Raw genomic sequence first — 22,086 nt, 5'->3', positions numbered from 1 at the left:
TTCATCTTGAAAGGGAATTCATAGTAAAAACAATTGAATAGAAAACAACAGGCTGAAGAGGCGTCTGGTATGTTAACATCATATATGAGCAGTTCTTCAGATAACTATAATAATAACAGAACAAGTTTACCAAACTCTCCATCTCACTTCAAATCACTAAATCCATTGAATTATTTATACTCGGTGTCACTTATGAGCAACTTCGCGACTTCTGGAGATAAACCACAGATCCATGAGGTAAACAGAGAGCTGCCTCCTCTTCTGTGTAGCTGTTGTCAGACTCAGTGTCAGTTCCAGTTAGAACTAGAAAAGCACTCAGAGAGCGCAGACCTCCGCCAAGGACTACCCCCATTTTTATATAAATTGCGATAAAATCAGTCTTCTGGATCAGATCCGGATCAGCCTTTGGAATATGAAAGAGGATCCCATTGTCCATCCCTGAGTCCAATTTCATGGGGTTTGGTCAATAATTAACCGAGATATTGAGAAACAACATTTTTGGCCCCATTTACCACAATGTTAACTAAAATTTCAAAGTGATCCAGAATCCAGGATTTCTTCCGGATCACCCCCAAAATGAAATCACTTCTTCCTTTTCACATTTCCAACAAATCCTGAAAATTTCATCAAAATCGTTCCATAACTTTTTGAGTTATGTTGCTAACAGACAAACAAACAAACAAACAAACAAACAAACAAACAAACAGACAAACGCTGGCAAAAACATAACCTCCTTGGTGGAGGTAATTATTCCAGCCTTTTCTGAATCCTGACAGTCACTGCAAGACCAGGCTTTGTTGATCCATCCAGTGACTTCTAGGAAAGTTGCATGGCGCACCCTCCCAGTTACCATAAAGTTGTGTTCTCCTTCCCCATTTTTCGCCAGTCCCTCACAAATTTTTCGCTCACTCCAAACCTTCTTTCTGCTGCTCAATTACCTTTTTTGGCTGAATATTTTATTACTTGCAGGAGGACAACGGCTGTTTCTGCAGGAGACATGCACAGTAGAAGGCGAAGTGACAGTGGTACAGGAGTAATAGTAGTTGTAGCAGATACTGGCACACAAGCCTAGAGCACCCTCTCATGGCTGTCTTACTGGAGTATAAGTTGCAGGACCACCCAAACCATGACAAAAAGTGTGACTTATAGTCCAAAAAATACATAATGCTACATACAGTAATTCTAAGTTTATCAAATGTCAGCAGCAGTAAACGACAAAAGACAAAAAAACATTAAATGGTAGTATTATATGTTGTTTGGCTATAGACTACTCGCCATCACATAAAGTTGCTCCTTTGTCATGTTAATTGCAACATATTTTTTCATTCATTCCACTTTTATCCTGAACTTCTTATGACTCCGATCACAAACTACACTAACACCTCACTATATGTTCTGAGTCACTTCTTGTTTGTCGTTAGTGGAGGTCAGACGTAGCACTAACAAACTGACAGCTCCATTAGCCGCTGGCGAGGATAACTCTACCCCTGGACTGGGAATTGAACCCTCACCCAGCCTGTACGTGCTCCGGCGCCTGAATGCAGTTTCTTTGACATGATTGCACGTTTGTAGTCGAGTTTCGTCTCAAATGGCCACCTGTCACTGAAGTACACGCTACGAGGGAAGGAGGAATGAAGTTTATTCAAATGTATTTATGATGTGTGTCGCCACCTTTTTGTCGATAAAGTTCATTCAAATCTGAACCCAATTTCTCTTTGGCACAGGTTTCAATTTGCGTTTGTAGCTTATATGGAAAACAAATAGCAGAGAGACCACAAACAGTAGTATATTTATGTTAACCTAAAGAAATATAACCTGTGAAGAAAGGAGGTTTCTCAGTAGCATTTTAATAATCTGAAGCTTCCTTTTTGTCATTTTCTTTTTTATTTTCTTAAGTCTTTATAGAAATTACTAATAAAAGTATTCGTAATATGTTTTCATAGTACTCCCACATGTCCATATATATAGTTTTTATTTCTTTATTAGTAATAATTAATTCATTTTTATTCTCATATTCATTTATAATTTATGATTTTATTTTCATTATATAAAATTATTACTATATTATTTTTGTTATCATATTCATTTAGCAATTTTATATTATTAATTTAAATTTCATAATTTTAATTTGCTTTATATTACAGGTTTTAATTTAAATTTCTGTGCATAATTTTGAGGGGATATATAGGCAAAATAAGATGTAATTTAGAAAAGAAAGCAACATAAAACATAGTTCCAGCTGATCTTTCCGAAAAAAAAAAAACATGACAGAACCCAAATGAGAAAAGAAAAACAATAAATAAATACATAAAAGAATATTTTGAAGTTTCCATTTCACAGGTCAGTGTCTCTAAGGACCAAACAAGCAGAGTCCAGCTAAATGTTGTCACAATAATGTAATTTCTTACTCAAATCCAGTACTAAGGAAGAAGATTTGTGCCTGATTCAGATTTCAATAATAAAACATAATATCTGAATACAAGAGCATGCAATTTGGCACATTTTATTCCTACCACTGTTATATTTTAGGTATTTTGCCCAATTTTAGATGTGTGTTCATCTCTAAGATTAAGTTATGTACCTACAGTACCTCAACAAGGCTTAAAAATGTTGGCTATTACCTGCGGTGTACACTGACTGCCGCTGCGGTTTTACTGTGACTTGTCTGCCCCACTGCCTGTGATCTCTGCTCTGGTGCAGTGGCGATGGGCTGTGGGTGGAGTGTGGAAACTGATCTCCAAAGACAAGGTATTCATAGGGATTCACGCTCTAGTCGGGAGTTCACTCCATAGATGAGCATGTACAAGAACCTATGTTATTAGGTTCTTGTTTCAGACCAAGAGTTTGTTTTCACACCTGACAGTTTCGATTGATCACTAGCGACCTTCCAACAAACTCTTGGTCTGAGAAAAGAATCTAAATAAATAAATTATCGGAAGACCACTGTAAAAGAGAGAACCACATTATGGACTGGGACGGAGCAAACTTCAATCGGGACGAGGGGGCTTTTTTACTCTCACACACCTGGGATACTGTCCTGAGGAAGTCGGACTGCAGATGGCGCTGTTGACCTGCCTCCACCGGTAGGAAGACAGCGCCAAAACCTGAATAAATCAGCTGAGCGGACACATGACCACTCTGAGGAAAACCACTAGTGAGCAGTCGAAACGATCAGATATGAAAAACAAACTCTTGGTCTGTAAAAGAAACCTAACAACATAAATTATCGGAAGACCAAATGAATCTCATTGAACTATATACAAAATCTTATTGGCAAACAACAGCGGCATTTCACACTTCTACCACTTTCTCGTTCTTTGGATATGGTGACTATCTACAGTGGTACATTTGCAAAGTACCAGGACTGTGCGAGTTTATATTTTACTCTGAAAATACACCAGATCTGTCAACTCTGTGTGTCTGATTTCATGTTTTGCTCATCTGATTTTGTCAGCTTGATGTCAGAGACCGCTGTGGTGTCCAGCAAAGATAGACTTGTTGTGAATTCTTTCCACAGGCCCGTGCCCCACCTGCACCTGCACCACTGAGGATAATGTGGCAGGGTGCAACTGATTTGAATGACCTTGTAAATTTTGCAGGACCCGAGCGTGTCCTGAACCACACCGCACCTGCAGTCAGTGCGCAACATTACATTGTGATAATACTTCAATTTCATACTCAACTTCAGTGCCAAGAAAAAAGCTTCATGCCAGATACACATTTTGATAAAACTACAATAAAAACACAATATTTTAACTAGGGGTGTCAAATTATCACATTAATTGCGATTAATTAATTACAGTCATATTTAGCTCGTTATGTTTTTTAATCACATTTATCTTATTTTTAATCTTTAACTTTACTGTTTCTGTATGCGAGTTGCCTTATTATAAAATCTGTTTTTATGTGTTGTTAGGACACAGTCCCGCACTGTGTAGTCTTGCTCTGCTTGCTCCCGCACAGAACTGTAGCCTAATTTTCATTCCCGTTCTCGCCGCATCTGTTGTGATAAACCTGCACACGTCTGATCTCTGAAAACATCGTGACACAGACACAGAACAGACTCACCTTCACCATCAACATCTATATTCCAGTGAGTCGTGTCCTTTAGTAGAAGCTGAACTGCATCAGCGCACAAGAGAGTTTTTTTTTCTTTTTTCCCTCCGCTTAGTTTATGCAAATTAGCCATGCGGTTTTACGTTTCGTTTCTGTGAGACTTGCGCAAATCTGCATTAAACACATTCTAATGTCAAACGGGCTGATGTGGCTCTAGAGTGGTGATGGTTTATATGTTGTAAAGTTGAGTTTATTTATGCAGATTAGTAATAGTATTTATGATGATACTTATATAAAAACGTTAATGATAGTATGAAAATAATGTAATAATAAATTCAAATAAAAATACCTCAAGTTGAAGGCTTTTCTCAGCAATTTTTAGGTGAGATTATAAAAGAGATTAATTAGATTAATTAATTGCAGATCATATTTAAATAATCTCTCAATTTTTAAAATCACTTCACAGCACAAATTTGAACTTAAAGGTGCATTGTGTAACTATTCTGGAGAAGGGTCCGTCAAATGCTTGTCTCCATGGAGATGTTATTGCTTTGTCTGCAATATTTCACAGTATGGTATTTGACCTTTTTATCTTCATGGAGACCAAACCCCGGAGCAAGTTATAGGTCACAGTCAGAATGGCGTTTTTTCTAGGTATTTCTGAGCTATAAAACCGACTGTAACTGAATAAATGTAAGGTGGATCTGTTTAATGTCATGTCACTGCGGAACATTCCAGGCAGAGCAATGACATCTCTTTTTGCAGCCCTTACACGCGCTGTAGATTCTCCTTTTTTGCTTCAGTGCTGTGAAATATTACCTTTTTTATAACCTTTAAAATAAAAATAGTTCTACAATGTTTTCCCATCATTCTTTTTTCGATGCATCTACACGGTGTTTCTAAAGATGCACAGAATATAACAGAAGAAGTAATTTGTGCAGTAAACATTTACAGAGCTCGGATCTGAAGGACAAACCTGGAGTGTTGTTTTGCTGCTGGGAATCTATAAAAGTCTGAAAATTATATAAGGGACGAGAAAACATGAGGGACGGATAATAAAAAGTTATTCTTCTAATGCAACAGATGCAGTAATGCTCAAGCACACATACGCAGATTTAAATACATTATTGTACTGTGAAAACAAGTCTACAAATCTACAAATAGAGAGATGTCTTTCTGGATTCGTAGATTTTTTTTTCAATGACACATGTAAAAAGAAGGAGCTCACTGGTCACTCAGCATTTACAAACAACTTCTCATGTCTCTCACCTCAGATTTTAGAAAGAGTTTAGTGCTTTGCTCATTGAATTTACAGGAATCTCCAGGTTTTTTCAGTTCCATTTCTGTCCTTTCTGTTTTTCCGGTAAATAGCCATATTTGTTTTGATCCACCTGTCAATCATGCCCATCTGAACTCTGGGAGATTCACCAGTGACCTGACTCATATCTTCATAAAGTATTGGGGGAGTGTGTTTTCTGTATCTCAGGCTAAAAGGTTTCAAAAATATAGAGAGTAATATATGGAGCCATTGTCTAGAGAATTTGAAGAAACCAGTGTCAAAATCTGAAAGGCATCACAACTGCAAAATAAAAAAGTTAAAGCATGACTGTGTAACTTTCTGGAGGTGGACCCGTCACCTGCAGGATTCCGTGGAAACAGAAAATTAAAACCATACTCCAGAACACTCTCCATGTAAATAGATAAATTGAATGCCATAATGTGGAATGTTATACCAAGCAACGACATTTCCATGGAGATAGGAGTCAGATTTGTACAGATGGAAGCACGCTCAGAGTAACGACGCATTTTTCTATGCAATAAAACATCCAGCGTGAAAAATAACACGCTTTTATCTAAGTCTCCTTTTTGGCAAAAAGTTTTTATTAATTCTGGTGGTTCTTACTGACCTCGAACTGATTTTATGTGGTACACAGCGCTCACAAATCTGTCAAAATGTTTTAGTACGACTTTGGTAAGGTACAACACCGCACCGCTTGATGGATTGTTGGAGTATTATTGCTAGCGTAGTCAGGAGCCTCGCAGAGTAAAGGGCAAAGTATAGTTCTGCATCGACTCAACGCACACTGCCACCTTTGCCTTATCGCTGAAAGAACACACATATTCCACTGAGTCATGTCCTTTAGTCTGACAAAAGTTGAACCGCATCAGCGCACAAGGAGCCAGCTGTTTTTTTCAGCACTTATAGTTTATGCAAATTAGTCATGTGGTTTTACGTTTCGTTTCTGTAGAATGTAAACAAATGTGCGCAAAGCTGCATTAAACACATTATTACTCAATGTATATTTGAGTCCTCCTCGTAGGAAATAAAAAAAATAAACTTAAATGATCCACCCACATTCACATTCATAATACATATTCACCAAGACAGAGAGGAAACGCGGGCGAATTACGCCGATAGATTGTGGACGCCTGGACTAAGAGATCAGTCTCAAGTGTTGTCCGTTTGTTTCGCCTAATGCGCCTTATAATTCGGTGCACCTAATGTATGAAAATAGACGAGAGAATTCAACATTATTGATTTTGTGCTTTATAATCCGGTGCTCCTTGTAGTCCGAAAAATACGGTAACTTTTTTGGCTTTTTATTTCAGCTTTAAAAGTGCACTGTGTACATTTTGGTCCATCGCCTGCTTATTTCCATGGAGATATTATGGTTTGGCCTTGATTATTCCAAAGTATGGAAATTAACTTATGTAATCACAATGGAGACCGGTTAATGGTCAGATCTATGGAGAGGCAAGCCTACACATTGTAAGAATTCATGTTTCTTAAGGTATTTTTGAGTTATGGAAAACCTCTAACTGAACAAAGTCTGGGAGATATGCTTAATGTCCTATTGTGGAACATTCCTGGCAAAGAAATAACATCTCCATGGAGACAGGCAGATGCTGGACCCACACCAGAAAAGTTACACAGTGCACTTTTAAGAAAATTATACTTGTTTTTATTCTATCTTGGTTTATTCTCGACTAAGCCCCACTGTATTAAAACAACAGAATTGTTCAGATGCTTTAAATCACTGGATTATGTCGTTAAACAAGATTAAATTTGGTGGATCATTTGTACCACACCCACATACAAGGACTAAAATAACCATGGCGACCGCTTTAAAGAACTGCATTTACGGATAGGACCAAAGTGTGCACAGCATGGTCTAAATCTGTTTTTAAGACCCCCATAAACACTTGTATACAGCAGTAAAAAGTTTAGCTCTCCTCTAGGCGGCCATCTTCGTTTACCCCGAGGTTGCACAAGATTTAGAGAATTTCCAACTTCAGAATCGGCAGAAAAATGCCTTCAAAACTTTTTATTTTCATGTGTGGGTTTGTTTTTGCTGGAGGATTTTATATTGTTTGTCAGATTTTAGTGCATCTGAAAATTGAACTTGAACCTTTTCTGGTCTTAAACTCACAAAATGACAAAATTCCTTCTTTTATTCCCACCACTTTTATAATTTGAGGTGTTTTGCTGATTTTTTTGTACAGCCTGAGTCATGGTTAGAGATGTGCGTTGTTCACCACTAAGATTAAAGGTGAACTGTGTCATTTTTCTGATTGAGAGGTGTTCTAGTCTCCATGGTGATGCTATTACTTTGTCTAGAACAGTGTTGGGAGTAACGCGTTCGGCGTTACAGGGAAAAAGTGGTAATATTTTAGTCAGTACAAATGATGGTTTTTAATTTTTCTTCATACAAATTCGCTAAAATCACCTCAAAATCGGCAGCGGTGTAACACTGGCGGTGCGACCGTGATCGCGAGTGAAAGGACCGGCGCAAAACTCCGCACTCCATGGCGCTAACGACCGATTGCGCTGACGACCGATCGCGTTCGGGGGTTCTCTCAGGGGCGGTCTTAGATGCCAAATTCTAATCCAAGATTAGTCCAGGTTTGGTCCTGGTTTAGTCTTGGTTTAGACATGATTTAGTCTTGGTTTAGTCCTGTTTTAAACCTGGTTCAGTCCTGGCTGAGCTCTGGTTTAGTCCTAGTTTAGTCCAGGTTTACACCTGGTTTAGTTCTGATTTAGACCTGGTTTACTCCTGGTTCAGTTCTGGTTTAGTTCTGGTTTAGCTCTGGTTTAGACCTGGTTTAGTCCTTTTTCAGTCCATATATGGTGCAAAAGTTCAGCATCTTCGCAGTTATTTTGTTGAGAGTAATTTAAATGTTTTACATTTTAACCACAGTAATATTGTAATGTAACAAATTACTTTGAAATGACAGTAACAAGTCATAAATAATGCATTACAGTTTTAAAGTAACTTGCCCAACAGTGGTCTAGAATGTTTCAGTATGGCATTAAACTCAACAATCTTATCCATACAAATATAGTGACATTTTAGGCCAAGTCAGATCTGTGGAGATGCGACTCCACAGTAAGAATGTGTGTTTATTGTGTTTGAATGTAAGATAGATCAGTTTAATGCACAGACTGTAAAACAAATGGACGTAGTTAAACTTCTTTCCACCTTGTTCCAAATTGAAGTGAGCGTGGGCCACGCTTCCACCTCCATCAACGCTGACTCCAATTCACTTTCTACTGAAAAATGTCATCCCCCTCTCTGAAACTGCTGCTGTCAGACTGCTCATTTTGGTCTTAAAATGTTTGTCTTAACCCGCTCTAAATGACCCAATATATGAACATTAATTAAAAACAAATCAGGCGATTTGCAATTCCAAATATGGAACTTGACTCCAAACTTGCCCCTGTGCTAGCCCTGATGACGTAGGGGACGTGAGTGTCCAATAGGAACTTTGTTTTCTGCCAAACACATGAGCTCCATCCATTTTGATTGGCCCAAACTTTGCCAAAGAGTGTAGTGAGTCAAAATGGTCGACTGCTCTAAATGCCTATGTTCGTGACAATTGAAAAAGCCGCTCTAAGTGCAGTTATTTCCCAAATAAATGGCAAATTACACATCTTGGTCTGTGTAATTGTGCATCCCTTTCTATTTTTATTTGGAAAGTTTATTTCAGTCAAAATTTACAAATCCAAATGTAATAAACACCATGGAAATGCAGGAAGTGATGTGGCTCTGTGCTCTGGACCTGACACAAGCTGTTTCCATGACTGGCACCACTAAATTCATGGGGTGATTACACTTTTTTTTTGTTTTGAGGCAATAAAGATATTTTTAGTTTACTTACAGACTTGATATTTGGAACTTTTGTAGCTAAGGCCCTAAATTAAGATATATGAAAGAGTGTGAATTTTATTTTCCCTTTTTTTTTCTTCCATTTCCATTTCTGGTCCTATTGCTTTTATTACAGCCATATGACACAACTACAGCATGCAGACTGTGAAAGAACAGGTTGTACTGAAAAAGGGATATATAACATTTCATTAGGGAGTAAAAGGGGGAGTTTTAATAGCAAAACTAAGAAAAAAATCCAGGCGAGGACAAATGTACTATAAAATTGCCCCTTAGGTCTTGAAGGGTTAATCCCATACTGTGGAACATTCAAAGCAACCCAATAAAATCCAATTAAACATGAATATTTTCACTTTTTACCCTTCAAGTGTTCATTGCTAATACACTGTGTGAGGGGATATCAGTTTGTGGGTAAATGTATACACAAATACTGTACATAAATACAAATAAATAAATAAATAAATAACCATGGTTGTGACTCACTTGAGCTCTTTGAAAGGCTCTGCTCGGACATGAGGCGTCTCCACTGACTTTGTGAACACAGCTCCTTCAGCTCCTGCAACACACAAAGTCAACGACATTAAACACTTTACCATTACTATTACTTTTCATACAGTAGTTAAAGCCTAAATAAAATATCATATTAATCATAAGAATTGTAATTAAATTGTTGATGTAGGTAACTTTTGGTAGTGTTGGAGATTTCCTGACCCAAGACCCAGCAAACTTTTTTACAGCTGTGATTCTGTGTCCTGAGTTTTGGACTTCCGGTCATCGCGCAATGCATCCTGGGAAGGGTCCTCCGAAAAAGAGAGCATCAAATCTGCATGTGTGATTAGCAACTGGGATGTGTCTGTTGTCAAAGCCGATCTTTTCTAGTCTTTTGAACCATATCGCTTTTGTTTCTGGTTCTGATATTGTCATATTTTAGTTTTCTGACATCATAATTGTGTGGTTGTTGGATCCTAACAGCGGAAAATGGGCTTTGGTAGTTTGCGAACTCTATAACTGCAAAAGGGAATCAGATCTGTGTGACTGCAAACCTCCGGTCAAACTAACGGAATTGAAAAATAGTGAAAGGCGAAGACTATGGGCAGTATTGATACACAGGAAAGATAAAAAGGTAACCGTTGGCTGCCTAAGAAATAATCTCAGGTTTGCAGCAAATATTTTTTTTTATGTGGAGCGCCATCAAAGCAAAATCCTGTTTGTTAAGCGAGAGGTACAGAAGACAAACAGACTGAGCTTGCACTTTCTTGTTGTGGTTTTACAGCAACATCACGTCTTGGTCACTTTGCAGTGGAAGGTGTTTCTTGGTGAACAGCTGGTGCCTTTTGCTTTGGCGTTGACTTTTTAAATTCATAACCAAGGTGGAGCGAGGGATCAGGATTTTGCTTTGATGGTGCTCCACATACAAAATGTTCGCTGCAAACTCGGGATGAGTTTGTTACCTTTTTCATTCTTCTGGTGGATCAGTACTGCCCATCGCCTTCACCTTTCACTATTTTTCAATTCTGTTGGGAAGGGAAGCAGTTTGAATGGAGGTTTGCAGTCACACACATCTGATTCCCTTTTGCATTTATGGAGTTCACAAACTTCCAAAGCCCACTTCTCGAGCCGTTTTCCGCTGTTAGGACATCCAACAACCACACAATTACAATGTCCAAATCCCAAAACTAAAATATGACGATATCAGAACCAGAAACAAAAGCGACATGGTTCAAAAGACTTGAAAATATTTGCTTTGTCAATAGACGCATTCTACTGGAAAATCATACATGGTGATTTGATGCTCACTTTTTCGGAGGAATCCTTCCCAGTATGCATTGCACGATGACCGGAAGTCCGAAATTCAGGATGCATGCATAGAACATACCTGGACAACTGACAGATTACACAGATATAAGACCAGATGGTAATACAAAAGAAAGTACTATGATGTAATGTTGAAAATCATATTCTGTTGTCTAAAGAGTGTTTTTATCATCAGTATCGAGTCTATTCCTTATGTTTTTCAGGAAACTTCTATATGCAACAAATCATCCTTTTTGTCTTTTGAGCCCCACACTGTTTGACTGTTTTCAAAGTTAATGGGATTTCCAAGTTTCAATTTTACCAATTTCTCTCGTATTGTTGCTTATTTCCCCAACTGCAAAAAAATCTCTCATTTTACACTCTTACAATCCTCGCACAAAGCCCTCCCTGATCGTGTTTGAAACTTACAGCGAAAAAACAAACGTGTCTTCCATTTTGTTTCCAGCACAAATAAGTGGATTTAAGCTCAGATGCCCCAGAGGAGGAGGAGGAGGGGGGAGATACGTGCGCATCGCGACTGGAGCAGGTGCACGGCTCAGAAAGCGCCTCATAGAGTTTAACGTAGGGCTCCACTCTCCACAGGGCCTAACCCGCTGAACTGAATCTGAACTGCGGAAACGAGTACAGTAACGTCCAAATATAACACGGCAGAAATAACCGTACACCAAAGAAACTTATCTATAATTCATGATCAGCGTAAATCTATGCTGTGCAGTTTTCAGAGTTTGATTGACTGCGGGCGGCAAGATCAAAGACATGAGTTTTCTAGTACTTTTATTATTAAACATCAGAACAATGTGATCATGATGTACTACTGTAGGGATCGAGCCTCAATCTGCTATATTAAAATGGCATTTCAGTATAAGATTGATGTGTGTAGAACTATTGATTTGAGCTATATACATTTTCAATCTGGCATCGCTCCTGTTATAATTGTTGGGAAAAGGCAATGTAAAAAGCATTTTGTTGGATAAGAAACACAGGAAGTGAGCACGGGCACGCTTCCAGCTCCATCGACTCTGACTCCAATTGACTTTACGTTGAAAAATGGTCAAACGCTCTCGGTAACTGCGGCAGTGAGTCTCGGCATTTTGGTCTTAAAATGTTTGTATTAACCCGATTTACGTGATCCCGGTGTTTTTATTTCACTATTTTGTCCGTAAATAAATTCCTATTTCTTATTATTAGATTGTATGACCATAAAGGGGGGAAAAAAAAAAAAAAGCCATCTTTTAAAAAAATGAAGATAAGAACTAAGAAAAAAAAAATCATTGTAAATTATTTCTATTAAAGGGGTTAGTATAGTATAGTAATAATCTGAGTGACAATTAAAAAAAAAAAAGAGTATAAAGTGATATGTTTTCAAAGATATAGAGCTCTGGAATGAATGAATTATACATTAAATTTAGTTTGTTTAAATTTATATTTTGTCTCTTATACATACAGTAGTAGTAGTAGTAGTAGTTCATTTTCTTCGGTCAATTAACATAATCATATATAATTATCATATATAATATATGATCAATATAACAATGATTTAACAAAACAAAAGACAAAAAAACAAAACAAAACACAAAACCAACAAATTATGCAGTTAATGCATATAAATAAAGTTATTCTGTAGGCCGAAGGGGTTTAGGCTGAAGTTTAACACTTGTTTTGCCAAACCCTATTAACATATAGATTAGGATGCAAGATGGCAGAACTATTTACAGAAAACAACAACAACAACAAAAGTATGTAACAGTAAGTTGTAAGTGAAATTGCAAATGCAAACTTGCTGTTCATGGTTGGAGGTGGGGACTTGCACGTCATGACTTGGACTCAAGTCAGACTTGAGTCACTATTTTTAGGACTTGAGACTTGACTTAATAAAATGGACTAAGATTTGGGACTGAACTTGGACTTGAAGGTTCATTGACTTGGGCCTTGACTCGGACTTGAGGCCTGTTACTTGAGAAAACTTGAGAAGCACTTTTAAATCTGAATTTGTTTTATTCTGACTGTAATGATTCACTCCAAGATCTTGTCAAGACATTTAAAAAGGTAAAATTTTGCATCTCTATAACTCTGATATACTCAATAAATACTCATATATAAATATACTATGACTTTATAACTACAATTTAGTTTAAAATTATATAAACTGCTAAATGTAAGCTATATTTGGTATTTTGGTTTAAAGACTTGAAATGACTTGAAGCTCAAAGCAGATGACTTGGACTTGACTTGGACTCACGGGCCAGTGACTTGAGACTCAACTTGCCTGTATTTGACTTGGGACTTGACTTGGACTTGAGGTCAAAGACTTGAGACTTACTTGAAACTCACAAAACAACAACTTGGTCCCACCTCTGTTCATATGCTGCTTTCTTTCTTGGAATTGTGTTGTCGTTTAATAGGTTTAGGCTTTATAAGTACTTTTTACTTCAGCCTAAACCCTTTCGGTCATGATCCATGGGTTTGTAGTCTATGTTTTTTTTTGTTTTTTGTTTTATGGTGTTGTAAAATAATAAAAAATAAACTACTACTACTGCTACGAGTATGGAATTCTGCTCCAGGTTCGCTCCATATCTGGTATTTTACAAAGCCTCAGTGAGCTTCATTTGACTGGAGCTGAACGCAATGAGTGACTTCACATTTGCTCTATCCACTTCTTTATGTTTTGTTATTATATTTAGCGATACTTTCTAGCGACACTACTGTTAAGTTCGATTGTAATTTCACATGAAGCTGCACATTGCTCTGAGGTAAAATCCATATATTCACATTAACCCGATACGAGAGCCTCATTTAAAAGTATAAATCACATTTCAAAATAAAAGACAGTTTGTGCTCATGGTTGACATTGGAGCTGTGTTTTATTTTTAACGGTTTGAACTCTCTGTGTGAAGATGAGATGTTTGTGTGGATTATTAAACGTTAGAAATCTCAACGCTCTAAAGGAGAAAGAACAGGAGATTTGCATTTGGCTTCAGGAGACGTGTTCAAATGCTCCACGACTCAAGGAGAAGCCAATGTCACCTTTTATTTAAGCTCACATCTCAGAGCGTACACACACACCCATTCGCACACACACTCACACACTCACACACAGACAGAAGACACATTTGTGGTATTTAAACTGTACGATTAGCATATACTTTTTAAATATGATTTGTTTTCAAGGTACAATTTCTCTGTAACATGGTCCAAGAGTGAAACAGACATTTTCTGAGCTCTTACATCTTGAACAATACAGGGACACTAAAATATGCTTGAAAAAAACAAAATTTTACAAAATACGTCCTCTTTAATAATACAAGTTCAGTAAAGAGAATATTATGCGTTTGTATTATTATTGTGTTATTGGCTTTTAAACATGCTCTTCAGTATTTCTAATGTTTTGCTGTTTTAGAACTTAAAATAAAAGTTCATTAAAGAAACACATGTTATTTCAAAGTTTGGGTGCTTCCCAAACTGGAATCTTGTGCAGATCCCCATTAAACTAGGTCAATTAATGAAGCATGCACTAATGAACACGATTTAACGGCAAAAATGCTTAGAATGAGTTTGGCACTGATTTATGGATTTAAAACTGTGAGAGTTTCCTGTGACGCAACAATCCTGGAAAAATTCAAACGACATATTTTCTGAGGCTGAGAGGGAAAGGAATTTTTACAGCGGTTTATGGACACCAGCGGACACTCTTTTTCTCTGACAAAACTTCAAAACTTTTTCATGACCTAAAGTGAATTTTCCATGACTTTATGATACCTACATGTGTAGAATTGATCGTACTTTTAGGGCTAAATATTAAACATTAACCCTTTCCACTCTTCTTATGGTTTGGTTTTATATTTTTTTAACATTCAAAATACTGTCAGTGTATTTATTGTCATCTCTTTTAAACAAAAAGGCACATACGTTCATACATAGGCTGCATTCAGACTGCAGCCTGAAGTGACCCAAATCCGATTTTTTGGCCCCTATGTGACCTGTATCTGATCTTTTAATGACAGTCTGAACGACATAGATCTGATTTTTTCAAATGCGACCCAGGCCACTTCGAAATGTGGTCCTGAAACCGATACATATCTGATCTTTTGACATGTGACTTCAGTCTGAACGGTCAAAGCGTATTCATCCGACCTACATGTTATCAACAAGCCACAAACGTCACTATTCTGCACTGAAGTAGGCGAAAATTGTTAATGAACTCTGTCACTGAAGTGAAGCACATCACCACTCACCACTCTTGGCTACGTCTGTGCATCCACACGTTCCTTTCAACGGACGTTGCTGCCACTGTCCCACAAAATGCCACGACCAAAAACCTTGTTTTTCTCCTTCTCAATCTCAGCTTTAAAAAGTTAACCTTAGTTAACTTAAAAAGTTGTTCATGTTCTGGCTCCGGTACGAGAGGAACTTTAAAATCGCCAGGTGCTCAATGCTCGCGTCCATGTTTGGACCACCACAGAGCACGCTCGCTGTGGATGACATCATCGAGTCCTCCATTGCACATGTGGGACACTTTTCACACTGGAGTCACATACAAGTCGCATTTAATTGGAAATGTGAACGACCTCGCAGAAACATCGGATTTCACAAAAAAATCGGAATTGAGCATTAAGCCCTGCAGTCTGAACGTAGCCATAATCATAATAGCCTAATGATAACTTAACAGAAAGCTGTAGTTGTGTGAAAGAGATACTAAAACTACATGGCTTTTCCAAAACTTTCATTGAATTTACAGAACTCCATGACTTTTCCAGGATTTCCATGACCGTGGGAGCCCTGTACTTAGAAGGGCCTGCAACCTGTTCGTCTCCATGGAGATGTTTTGACTTGCCTTGAAAGTTCCACCGTATGACATTAAACTCATATATATTGCATTTATTCAATTGTGTGTTTTTATTCTTATTATTCTTTTTCAAGAATACCTTTAAAAAAAAAAAAAGCTTTCTGACTGTGAGTGGGCGCGTCTCTCCACAGATCTGATCGTAACTTAGACTGTTTGCATCACCTGCTTGCCTCCATGGAGATAGTCGAGTTTAATGCAGTACTGTGGAACATTCCCATGGAGATAAGCAGATGTCAGTGTTACGGCCCCAGGTTTTTTGTTCTAATTTGTTTTATGTGTTCTTAATTATTTTGCTGAGCTCTCCTGATTCCTGCTGTGGGAGCCCTGGCCCGTGATTGGTGGGGCATGTCTACGCCCACCTCACCTGCAGCCACCGCCCCCTATACTTAACCCGCTCAGGATCAAAATCATTTTTAGTATCAGGAAAAATCTGATATTTGGGGAAAATTATCATATGGGGTAGTAATAAACAATCCTGACTTTTTTTTTGAGATACCTGGGATGTTGCAGATTTGCAGCACTGGCCCGGTGTGGTAAATTAACACTGAAGACTGAAAATGATATGAACTTATTTGTATACCACTTTTCATAACAATGAAAAGAAAAAGCACAGTGTAACAGCTTTACAGTGTCAGAACAACATCACTTTTTCTTGTGGTGCTCCAAGAAACAATTTTTATCCTTTGTAAACAACAAAAATACTTTACACTTCTGGCAGACCGTTTGTGTGTAGCCATTCTTGCACAGTCTGCATCGTCCACGTTTATCAGCATGGAAGGGAGAAAAGGCTCCTGAGGAAAAAAATCTCATAAAATATGGATGTGGAGTAAGTAGGTAATTGGAATTTAGCTGTTGCAAATCTGCAACGCCTGCCTGGAGAGGGTTAAGGAGATTACCAGCTCCTGTTCAGGGCTGCTGGTCTTGGTGGCCCGTATGCCAGTTTGTGTTTGTGTTCATGTGTGTAGTTTAGTTTAGTTCGGTTTTGTACCTTTTAAAAATTTGGTCACTCAATTCTGTTTGTGGGCTTATGTGGGTTAATTTGGGCAACTTGTGTTTTAGTTCGTGTGTGTCCCTTAATTTGACCACTCGTTTTGTGTAAGCCTGCGTGACCCCTTTTGTTCTGTTTCTTAGTTTAGGTTATTTTCTGTATATATTTTTGTCTGTTTTGTTAATTTACCTTTACATTCCTGTTAAATAAACATTATTTAATTTATTCCATTTTACATCTTGGTTTTATTTTTGTTACTTCCCTCACCCCAACAAGCTGGGTCGTAACAGAAAAGTTACACAGTGAAGCTTTGATATATGACATATGAGCTTATAAAATGCTTTAATATTCCAATTGTTCCACCTCAGTCGTTTTAAAGTCCATGATCCCAGCAGTTTTGTTCACTCTGCTTCCTCACGATTTCCAGCACAGAGCAGCTTTTGTACCGGGGGCAGTTTCATTTATTTTCCCCCAGAAATAAAGAAAGAAAGTGACTAAACTCGTCTTAAAATACTAAAATGTGTCTTGTGTCTGGTTCACCAAGAAGTCTGCCTGTTGAGTGTTTGAGTATTTGTTTAATCTATGGCGTCGCTTTCAGGGGTAATTTGGAGGTTTTTGGTCGGAGTGGGTCCAGAGGAAAAGCCCGAAGCGAAGGATGAGATGAGAAGAGTGAAAGTTCTCCATCGAGACGCCGTGGCCTTTAGTTTGAGCAGAACGAGGAGGACGAGAGCAGATGGTACTGAAGAGGCAACGGGCTGAGCGAGAGGAGGAGAGATAGAGAGAGAGATAAAGAAAGAGAAAGAGAGGGCAGAGAGAGAGGGGAAAAGACAGAGAGGGACAGAAACACAGAGAGAAGACAGAAGAGAGGGGAGAGAGAGGAAATGAGAGAGGGAAAGAGAGAGACAAAAGGACAGAAAGAGAGAAAGAAGAGAGAAAACAGAGAGAGTAGAGAGAGGGGTGACAGAGGAGAGCATGCAAAAAGAAGGGAGAGCGAGGACAGACACATAGAACAGAGAGAGAGAATAAGAGAAAAGAAGAAACAGAAAGAGAGAGGAAGAGGGGAGAGAAGGCAACGAGCGAGAGGAGAGGAGACACAAAGGAGAGAGAGAGGAAGCAAAAAGGAGGAGAGAAAATAGAGAGATAGGACAGACAGAACGAGAAAACAGAGAGAGAGAGAGAGAGAGAGGACACAGAGAGAAAGAGAGAGAGAAAGAGAGAGAGAGAAGAGAGAGAGGACACAGAGAGAAAGAGAGAGAGGGAGAAAGGACAGGGAGAGAAGAGAGAGAGAGGAGAGAGAAAGAAAGAGAGAGGACAGAGAGAGAAAGAGAGAGAGAGAGAGAGAGAGAGAGAGAGAGAGAGGACAGAGAGAGAAGAGAGAGAGAGAGAGAGAGAGAGAGAGAGAGAGAGAGAGAGAGAGAAAGAGAGAGATAGAGGACAGAGAAGAGAGAGAGAGAGAGAGAGAGAGAGAGAGAGAGAGAAAGAGAGAGAGAGAGAGAGAGAGAGAAGAGAGAGAGAGAGGACAGAGAGCGATAGGACAGAGAGAGAAAGAGAGAGAGATAGAGGAGAGGGAGAGAAGAGAGAGAGAGGAGAGAGAGGAGAGAGAGAGAGAGAGAGAGGAGAGAGAGAGAAAGAGGAGAGAGAGAGAGGATTGAAAGAGAGAGATAAGACAGAGAGAGAAAGAGAGAGAGAGAGAGAGAAAGAGAGAGAGAGGACAGAGAGAGAGAAGAGAGAGAGAGAGAGAGAGAGAGAGAAAGAGAGAGATAGAGGACAGAGAAAGAGAGGAGAGAAGAGAGAGAGAGAGGACAGAGAGAGAGAAAGAGAGAGAGACAGAGAGGACAGAGAGAGAGAGAGAGAGAGAGAGAGAGAGAGAGAGAGAGAGACAGAGAGAGAGAGAGAGAGAGAGAGAGAGAGAGAGAGAGAGAGAGAGAGAGAGAGAGAGAGGAGAGAGAGAGAGAAAGTGAGAGAATGAACAGAGAGAGAAAGATAGAGTGACAGAAAGAGACAGAGAGAGAGAGAGAGAGAGAGAGAGAGAGAGGACAGAGAGAGAGAGAGAGAGAGATAGTGGAGGGGGACGGCAGGAAATGTGCTTTAGTTGTGTACGTGTTTTGATGTTGTGGTATTTACTGTGTTGTTTGGTGTAAGATTTTGATGTCTGTAATAAAAAGAAAATATTAGAGAGAGAGAATTCAAAAGAGCAAGTCATAAGTGAGTGTGGTCCAGACATCATCTACACTCTTGGCACAGAGGCAGGACACTCACCCCTCAGCAAGAAGGTCAGTGGTTTGATTCCCGGGGAAATTTGGACGTGCAACTATAGCTGCTTTGACGCGTGCCAAAAAAAAAGCCTGGTTTTAGTCACACGCTTTCAGTTTTTCAGCGCCCCCTATAGGTTAATATCAGCAGGAGGAGCTGGAGGTTGGCCAAACACACTGCATATCGAGTTCATGTTTTGTATTAACCCACTCAAACGGATCGATATTTGTACATTAGTGTCATACATATTTATAAAAGCTTTAAAGTTGTAGCCGGTCAATCTGAAACTTTTGGGTCTTAGGTCGAGACTCCATTTGTCCAGCTCTGAAAGAAACTGTCACAAACTTCACTCCGCCAAAAAAAATATGTGAGTTTGAAAGCGGCCGGGATGTTCACCGTACAAAAACGCGTACTGCCTGAATATAAATCTGCAGGCTAGATAGTACCGCCCGGGAGGATAGAGAGTTTGAACGTGATTTTGAAGCACGTTTTAGTGACACCACGAGAGAGCCAATATGTTTTATGTAGTTTTATGTATCGTATCGCCTACAAGGACAGTTCTGTGTATTTCAGGCTTGTTGACAAGTAGTGCAAATCGTATGAGTCAGAAGGACAGCTCGTGTACGTTATCAGATGACAGTGTGGCGAGGTGGAGTTTGAGTGGTGTGTAGCTTGTATCACTCGAAGGGACAGTCTTGAATTTTGAGGTGTGCTGACTGACAGGACTTGCTAGTTTACTTGTCAAGGTATTTTGTTGTAAAATGTAGAAGGTGGTGGTTTTTTTTTTATTTTTTAGATTGTATCACCCAGAAGGACAGTATTGCTTTAGGAAAACAGGCAGCAGTTGTAAGTAAAAGCGGATCATAGCAGTCGGAAGGACAACAACAAACAATGTGAATTTCAGAACAGGTTTTTACAAGTTTTATTCATCTATTTTCTAGTATCTTGTGTGGATATCATGGTTCTAGATTGTATCATTCAAAGGGACAGTCTTACAGTGTTGCAGTGAGTTTGAAAAGCACTTGAATCGCATCAATCAGGACAGTATTTTTAGTAACAGTGCAATGAATTTTGGGTTACCAGATCCAGTTTTGTATTTAGTGGGGGTTTGGGTAATACAAGGTTGCGTATTTAAAGCCACAACATGTAACACTGGTGTGATGAAAGAGAACAAACATGTAAATTGTTTCGATCTTAAAGGGACAATCCGCAATTTTGGACATAGGACTAGAGGTCTGCGCGGGACAGAATTTCCCGCCCGCTCCCGCACTGTAGAGTCCCGCGCCCGCCCGCTCCCGCAAAGAATTGTAACTTTCAGTCCCACTCCCGTCCGCATCTGCAATATTTTGCCCCGCGCCCGCCCGCAAGTCCCGCAGGATGGGAACCTTTGCTTTCTTAAACTCTATCAAACACGGAGAAGCAAAAGAAATTGGGCTGCGTATGAGAGGATGGCGGCATGATTAAGTCCTGGCTAAATCCTGTTTAAGTCCTGGTTTTAGAGCTGTTTTTAGACCAGGTTTAGTCCTGGTTTAGTTCTGGTTGAGTTCTGGTTTTGTTGCGCAGGCAGCATGACGTATGGAAGGAGGGACTGTTCGCGTGGCGTACGGGCCGGGGGGGGGCTGTTTGCGCGCTGTACGGAAGGAAGGACTGTCCGTGCGGCGTACGCGGGGGGACTGTCCATCCAGTTCTTGTATTTGCAGAGGTCACTGGTGCTAGGCTAGTGCATGTCAATGGCCATAGTTATCCTTGTCTCTAAAAACAGTCTTATCCACTCCACAAAACACCCGAAGCAAAACTGTTATTACGCCAGACTGTTGATGTAAATGTCTGCATTAATAATTTTAGAAGTAAAACCAACCTTGCACTTGAAGGATTTATGTCTGAGCAGCAACAGCGAGTTGGACTTCCTGATAGAAAACTTGGCAGCGGCGGACTGATATCACCTAGAACCTACAATCTTATCGGCAATGTCAAATTCTGCTGCTGCTGAGAAAATAGTCCCTCACATTGCGACGATTCATGCGATGCAATGTTAGTTTTATTTCAAACATTATTGTATCAACACAGACATTTACATCCACAGTCCGGTGTAATAACAGATTTGCTTTGGGTGTTTTGTGGAGTGGGTAAGACTGTTTTTAGTGGCAGGCTAACTATGGCCATTGACCTGCACTAGCCTAGCACCAGCGACCTCTGCAAATACAAGAACTGGATGGAATATTCTAAAAAGTATCTCCACACGTCTTCAACACTCTGGCTCACTAGGAAATGAGGTCCTATGTGCAAAATTTTGGACTGTCTCTTTAAAGGTGCACTATGTAGCTTTTAGTTTTTTGCTTGTTTCTATGGATACGTCATTGCTCTGCCTGGAATGTTCCACAGTCTGACATTAAACAACCCTACCTTACATTTATTCAATTACAGGTGCTTTTATAGCTCAGAAATACCTAAAATATGAATTCTGACTGTGAGCTGGGTCGCCTCTCCACAGATCTGACCTGTAACTTGGTCTGGTTTGGTCTCCATGAAGATAAAAAACTTGAATACCATACTGTGAAACATTCCAGACAAAGCAATGCCATCTCCACGGAGAAAAGCATTTGACAGACCCCCCAACCAGAAAAGTTACACAATAAGCACATATTTTTTACTTCGCCTGGTGTTTGTGGATTACATCATTCATAGATCGCATCACTCGAAAGGACAGTATTTTCTTCTATTTCGGGGTACTGTGTGCTGACGGATCCCGGTGTGGTGCTGACAGCAGGAGTCTGAGCAGCGCGCGGATGGTATCACTCAGAGGGACGAGGCTCTTGTATTTCCTGTTGTTTTGCGGAGACAGAAAAAGCCATGTGTGAACGCGGTGATGACACAGCGCACAGATCGTATCACTCAGAGGGACGCCTTTTCTCCTGGATTTTTGCGGTATGTTTGTGCTGACAGTTGTGCCGCGGTGACAGGGGGAG

At 39.4% G+C, this 22,086-nt stretch overlaps 1 protein-coding gene across 1 annotated transcript in view; it reads right to left on the bottom strand.

Moving 5' to 3' along the window:
• sgcd (sarcoglycan, delta (dystrophin-associated glycoprotein)) overlaps positions 1–22,086 on the bottom strand; it is a 193,481-nt gene that overhangs the window by 16,405 nt on the left and 154,990 nt on the right. Inside the window, exon 6 of the mRNA XM_055148588.1 lies at positions 9,705–9,777. Coding sequence (XP_055004563.1) covers positions 9,705–9,777 — 73 coding nt within the window. The remainder of the gene's footprint in view (positions 1–9,704; positions 9,778–22,086) is intronic.

The sequence above is a fragment of the Boleophthalmus pectinirostris genome, unplaced genomic scaffold (assembly GCF_026225935.1).
Source record: "Boleophthalmus pectinirostris isolate CB_2022bp ecotype Guang Dong unplaced genomic scaffold, ASM2622593v1 HiC_scaffold_12, whole genome shotgun sequence".
Taxonomy (NCBI): Eukaryota; Metazoa; Chordata; class Actinopteri; order Gobiiformes; family Gobiidae; genus Boleophthalmus; species Boleophthalmus pectinirostris.
Note: the sequence above shows the minus strand (reverse complement) of the source record. Positions and strands in the feature narration are given on the sequence as shown.